The sequence below is a fragment of the Hemiscyllium ocellatum genome (assembly GCF_020745735.1).
Source record: "Hemiscyllium ocellatum isolate sHemOce1 chromosome 27 unlocalized genomic scaffold, sHemOce1.pat.X.cur. SUPER_27_unloc_1, whole genome shotgun sequence".
Taxonomy (NCBI): Eukaryota; Metazoa; Chordata; class Chondrichthyes; order Orectolobiformes; family Hemiscylliidae; genus Hemiscyllium; species Hemiscyllium ocellatum.
Window position 1 is genome coordinate 2,755,296 of NW_026867476.1, and position 6,494 is coordinate 2,761,789.

The 6,494-nt window shown below is 47.9% G+C and overlaps 1 protein-coding gene across 1 annotated transcript; it reads right to left on the reverse strand.

Annotated features, from left to right (window-relative positions):
• Positions 1 to 4,086: 4,086 nt before the first annotated feature.
• Positions 4,087 to 5,562, reverse strand: LOC132807064 (oocyte zinc finger protein XlCOF6.1-like). The gene is made up of 3 exons (XM_060821367.1): positions 5,167 to 5,562; positions 4,819 to 5,025; positions 4,087 to 4,743 (listed from the first exon to the last, which is right to left on the reverse strand). The coding sequence occupies exons 1-3, from the start codon at positions 5,560 to 5,562 to the stop codon at positions 4,087 to 4,089; spliced, it is 1,260 nt and encodes a 419-aa protein (XP_060677350.1).
• Positions 5,563 to 6,494: the final 932 nt, after the last annotated feature.

Sequence of the window (6,494 nt, forward strand, 5' to 3'; positions counted from 1 at the left end):
GTAACTGGTTAAAGCTCTTTCCACAGTCAGTTCACTGAAGCATTCTCAATTCGGTCTGTGTAACTGGAATTAGGAATTACCAATCAAAATTAGGTGTCATACAAATGCGCAAAAAAAGGGTCAAATCATAAATTGAAAACCTGCCACAGAACAACAATAAGCTTATCTCTGTCCTCTATCGCCTTACTATATCCTCGAGCTGTGGGCCATTCTGGAAGACCACCCTCTTTAATTGTGGTCACGAGGAAAGGGGCCATCCTTTGAGCCAGGAGAAAGTGAGGTCTGCAGATGCTGGAGATCAGGGCTGAAAATGTGTTGCTGGAAAAGCGCAGCAGGTCAGGCAGCATCCAAGGAACAGGAGAATCGACGTTTCGGGCCTAAGCCCTTCATCAGGAAAGGATTCCTGATGAAGGGCTTATGCCCGAAACGTCGAATTCCCTGCTCCTTCGATGCTGCCTGACCTGCTGCGCTTTTCCAGCAACATATTTTCATCCTTTGAGCCAGGCAAGTAAATGCATCAAACCGAGGGAGCAAAGGATGTCAAACCTATTTAAAGAGAGAGAGACAGAGACAGAGACGTACACCAACCTGTTCCACAGTCTGCCCCTTCCCCTGGATTGACGTCCTTTCCCTTCAGCTCCTGCAAACCAACAGTTTAAATTCCAGGATGAGAAAATGGGGTGTTGTACTCACTAATGTTGGGGTAAAAAATGAGGTCTGCAGATGCTGGAGATCACAGCTGAAAGTGTGTTGCTGGTTAAAGCATAGCAAGCTAATGTTGGCCAGAGGAAGGAAGTTACAATCTGGGGCGAAGCTCAATGTTCATTCAGAAACAGAGGAGCAGCAGCTTGTTGGGATAGGAATGAGCTGCGACAGGAGCTCACTGTCCAACCTCCGCATTCAGACAATGGGGAGCTCCGAATGGCTGGAGGACCAATAGTGCTTCCGGTCCTCCAGGGCATCCCATTGGTCACCCTGAACACGACGATTGGTGGAGGAGCCAGCCAATAGGGAACGGCGGCTGTTGGGGCTGGCATCCAGCACACAGTGGGGGAGAAGGAGGATACTTTGCAAAATTCTTTCCCTTTACTTTGCTCCGAGTCATGCAATTCAAACAAACAAAGCACAGCGTGTAATTTTAGCTTCACACTCACTGAAACTTCCTGCTGTGGCCAACATCTCTCAGCAAAAACACCCTCCTCACTGGGAATGAGAAGAGAGAGAGAGAGCATCTAGAGCTGTAACTCGTGCTATGTCTGCTGGAGGAGGGGGGGGATGGTCTTTTTGTGGAAGGTTGTTTTTGCATTTTATGAATTTTTCAAGCGACATTGATCCTGTCTTGATTTGGAGGTGCCGGTGTCGGACTGGGGTGTGCAAAGTTAAAAATCACACGACACCTGGTTATCGATCAATAGGTTTATTTGGAAGCACTGGCTTTCGAAGCACTGTTCCTTCACCAGGTGCTTGTGAAGCAAGATCATAGCAGTAACTTTAAAAAAGGATCTGCGATTTACATATGAAAGAACTGAAACCAATATGGTCATTCTAAAAAGATGAGAGACTTAACAATCCAGATCTTTTTTAGTATATAATTTCAGTTGCATCACACTGTAAACTTTTGCTATAAATTCTTGTGTCTTAAGATCTTATACTTCACAACCACCAGTCTTGACAAGATGTCGAAATGATGTTTATACTTGCAACCTCTGCAAGGTTGAGGTCAGAACGTCAGATGATGTTACGACATGACAGTAAACCCTGCTGCTAATTAAACCAAACACCCAGAAAAGCTCTCCTGGCTTCATAATCTGTTAAAGTACGAGTGACAGGGAACTCCCAAATTCCACTATCTAAAGAGAAAAAAATAACAGTTTATTCTTTAATTCCAAAAGAGACCACTAAAAATAACTATTTACAACTCTAAGCTTCCTTCCTCTTATAAATTTGTTATCTACCTCTCACTTTATAATAATAACAACAACATACTGATCCGATAAAGCCCCTATTAAATTTACAGCAAAATCAGTTTTCACAACCAGACAGCAGCGTCGATCCTCCTCTGTAAATCTCCCTGGGTCTGGTGCTGCAAAGATGTTTAAAGTGAAAAATGTACCTTTCAGAGAAAAGGGTTTGCAGGCAGTCGTTCAAATGGCAGATGGTGCTCTTTCCCTGGCTCACTGACCCAAAAACATCAGACCATCTCATTGGTTTGATGTTGTCAAAAGAGTAAAATTCAAATTCGATTGGGTTTTATTATCTTGGGGCATAATTTTAAACAGATGGGCTAAATTCAAACTGCTGTTAGTTGATAGCGAGGTCACAGCGGAATGTTACAACTTCAAACTGTCCAGTGCACTTTGTCCCTGCTCGTCAGTCACACAGTTCCTTGCACTCACTCCCTCTTAAAGATACAGTACTCGCCTTCAACTTCATAAGAAAGACAGCACCACCCTTGTCGGGGGGCTTGATAACCAAGTCGGGGGACAAAGCCGAGGGAACGGAGCGCAACCACACCGATCCCTGGAATGGGTGGAATGTCTCTCCAGAAAGGCTTGCACGGGGCTATTCGCACTGTGAGGGTGAAAGTACCGAATGGGTTCCTTGAGGTCTAACCAAAATGAACACAAAGAAATGCCCGTTCCAATACGAAGCAAATTTATTAACTTAATCCACTTTAGGTACAATGCAAACTAATGAGACACTCATGGCTTAACGGACTTGCGATACAGACGACAAGTGAACCTCACCACCTTGTCTTCACCTTGTCAGGGTGATAGCTACCAGTTAGAGCTCTATTTACTCACATTGGAAGGATATTTGCCCATGTGGGGTAATTTAGAGTGAGAGGTCATAGGTTAAGGGCTGGCAGATTTCAAACAGAAATGCGGAGTCATAAAGATGTACAGCATGGAACTAGACCCTTTGGTCCAACCCATCCATGCCGACCAGATATCCCAACCCAGTCCAGTCCCACCTGCCAGCACCTGGCCCATATCCCTCCAAACCCTTCCTATTCATATACCAAACCAGATGCCTCTTAAATGTTACAATTGTACCAGCCTCCACCACTTCCTCTGGCAGCTCATTCCATTCATGTACCAGCCTCTGCATGAAAAAGTTGCCCCTTAGGTCTCTTTTATATCTTTCCCCACTCACCCTAAACCTATGCCCTCTAGTTCTGGACTCCCCCACCCCAGAGAAAAGACTTTGCCCATTTACCCTAACCATGCCCCTCATGACTTCATAAACCTCTATAAGGTCATCCCTCAGCCTCAGACGCTCCAGGGAAAACAGCCCCAGCCTGTTCAGCCTCTCCCTGTAGCTCAAACCCTCCAACCCCGGCAACATCCTTGTAAATCTTTTCTGAACCCTTTCAAGTTTCACAACATCTTTCTGATAGGAAGGAGACCAGAATTGCACGCAATATTCCAACACTGGCCTAACCAATGTCCTGTACAGCCGTAACATGACCTCCCAACTCCTGTACACCGTGCACTGACCAAAAGGAAAGCTTACCAAACGCCGCCTTCACTATCTGATCTACCTGTGACTCCACTTTCAAGGAACTACAAACCTGCACTCCAAGGTTTCTTTGTTCAGCAACACTCCCTAGAAATTACTTCCCTTAATGGGTCAATAATCTGTAAAATTCCTTCCCCCCCACATCGCTGCAGATGACAGGATATGGAGCAAATTTAAGGAGGAGATAGACAGATTTTTAATTAGTAATGGGTTGAAGGGTTACGGAGAGTCGACAGGAAAGTGAAGTTGAAGCCAAGATGAGATCAGCCCTGATTATATTAAATGGTGGAACATGCTCAAGGGGCTGAATGGCCTCATACTACTCCGAGATGTCATGTCTTAAATGTATTGACTTTAGATCTGCTCACAGTGGTAGACACACTACTTCTTAACCAGGATGAAATAAGTGTTGTTCATCAGCTTCCGTGATCATTTCAGCGAGGTGTGCACTCCGAGGATCAAACAGCATCAGCCTCAATGGGAGCAAAGTGGTGACAGCGGTCAACGCGGCAGAAATAAGCCCTCTGACCCTCCCATGTCACCCACTGTTAGACTGAACATGATTCAGTCCTGGATAGGATTCTCAACAGCAAGGACAGCAGAATCCAACTGTGGCTGATGAATTCTCTGGTGTCGCCGCAGCTTGCATGACTGGATAAATCCCCTACCACACACAGAGCAGGTGAATGGTTTCTCTCCGGTATGAATTCGCTGGTGTTTCAGTACAGCAGATGAATCCCTAAAAGTTTTCCCACACACGGTACAGGGGAACGGTCTCTCCCCAGTGTGAATGCGCTGGTGGATTAACAGTCTGGTCGATTCAGTGAATCCCTTCCCACATTCAATGCAGGTGAACTGCCTCTCCCCGGTGTGAAGTTGCTGATGTTTCCGGAGGCTACAGGAGTGAGCAAATCCCTTCCCACACTCAGAGCAGGTGAACGGCCTCTCCCGGGTATGCACCCGCCGGTGTCTCCGCATGCTGGATGGATCGCTGAACCGTTCTCCACACTCGGAGCAGGTGAACGGCCTCTCCCCAGTGTGAACCCGCTGGTGTGCCAGAAGCCTGGATAACGAACTGCATCCCTTCCCACACTCCGCGCAGGTGAACGGCCATTGCCCAGTGTGAACCCGCTCGTGTTTGTGAAGGTTGCATTGCTGACTGAATCGCTTCCCACATGTGAAGCAGCTGAATGGCTTCTCGCCAGAGTGAACTCGCTGGTGCTTTAGCAGGTAGAAAGACTGAGTGAATCCCTTCCCACACTCGGAGCAAGCGAACGGCCTCTCCCCGGTGTGAACCCGCTGGTGCGCCAGCAGCCTGGACGAAGCACTGAATCCCTTCCCGCACTCGGAGCAGGTGAAAGGCCATTGCCTGGTGTGAATTCGCTCGTGTTTTAGGAGGCTGGATAACCGACTGAATCGCTTCTCACACTTGAAGCAGGTGAACGGCCTCTCCCCGGTGTGAATCCGCTTGTGCGCCACCAGTGAAGAAGACTGAGTGAATCCCTTCCCACAATCCAAGCAAGTGAACGGCCTCTCCCCGGTGTGAACACGCCGATGTGTCAGTAGGGAAGAGCAGTCAATGAATCCCTTCCCACACTCTGTGCAGATGAACGGCCTCTCCCCGGTGTGACCTCGTCGGTGAACCTCTAGCTCAGACGGAAACCTGAATCGTTTCCCGCAGTCCCCACACTGCCATGGCTTCTCCACGGTGCTGTTGTCCTTGTGTCCCTCCAGGTTGGATGATGAACTGAAGCCTGAAGTGCCCACACACACAGAACCCCCTGATGGTGTCTCCTGGAGGAATGTTACTGCAGCAGCAGCAATGACTTCCGCATTCAGACAATAAGGGTGCTCTGATTGGCTGGAGGACCAGTGTGCTTCCGGTCCTCCAGCGCTGTCTATTGGACAGTCCGAATGCGGAGCTGTCCGCAGCCAGCCAATAGGAGCCGCGTCTGTTCCAGACAAAGGGCCACGCGCTGCCCTCGTGCTGAGGGAGCTGGAGGAGGGGAGGGCACTTTGCAACAAATCCCTTCCCTTCATTTTCCTCCAAGGCGTGTGTTCACACAAAGCCCAGGGTTTCATTGTAACCTCACACTCACTGAAACTCCCTCATCTGGCCACCATAGAGTCATAGAGATGTACAACATTGAAACAGACCCTTCAGACCAACTGGTCCATTCTGACCACATATCCTCAATTAATCTAGATTTGGAGGAGCCAGTGTTGGAATGGGATGTACAAAGTTAAAAATCACACAACACCAGGTTATAGTCCAACAGGTTTATTTGGAAGCACTAGCTTTCAGAGCGCTGCTCCTTCATCAGGTGGTTGTGGAGGACACAACTGTAAGACGCAGAATTTATAGCAAAAGTTTACAGTGTGATGTAACTGAAATTATACAGTGAAAAATACCTTGATTGTTTGTCGAGTCTTTCATCTGTTAGAATACCATGATAGGTTAACTGTAACAATTGGTTAAAACAAGGACTGCAGATACTGGAAACCAGAGCCTAGATTTGAGTGGTGCTGGAAAAGCACAGCAGGTCAGTCAGCATCCGAGGAGCAGGAAAATCAACATTTCGGGCAAAAGCCCTTCATCAGGAATAAAGGCAGGGTGCCTGCAGAGTGGAGAGAGAAGTGAGAGGGCAGTGGAGGTTGGGAGAAAGTAGCATAGAGTAAAATAGGTGAATGGGGGTGGGGATGAAGATGATAGGTCAGAGAGGAGGGTGGAGTGGATAGGTGGAAAGGAAGATAGGCAGGTAGGACAGGTCATGAGGGTGGTGCTGAGCTGGAAGGTTGGAGCAGGGGTGAGACCGCATCGGGAGCAACGGATACAATAAATGATATTGGTGGATGTGCAGGTAAAACGTTGATGGATGTGGAAGGCTCCTTTGGGGCCTTGGATGGAGGTGAGAAGAGAGGTGTAGGCGCAGGTTTTGCAATTCCTGCGGTGGCAGGGGAAGGTGCCAGGA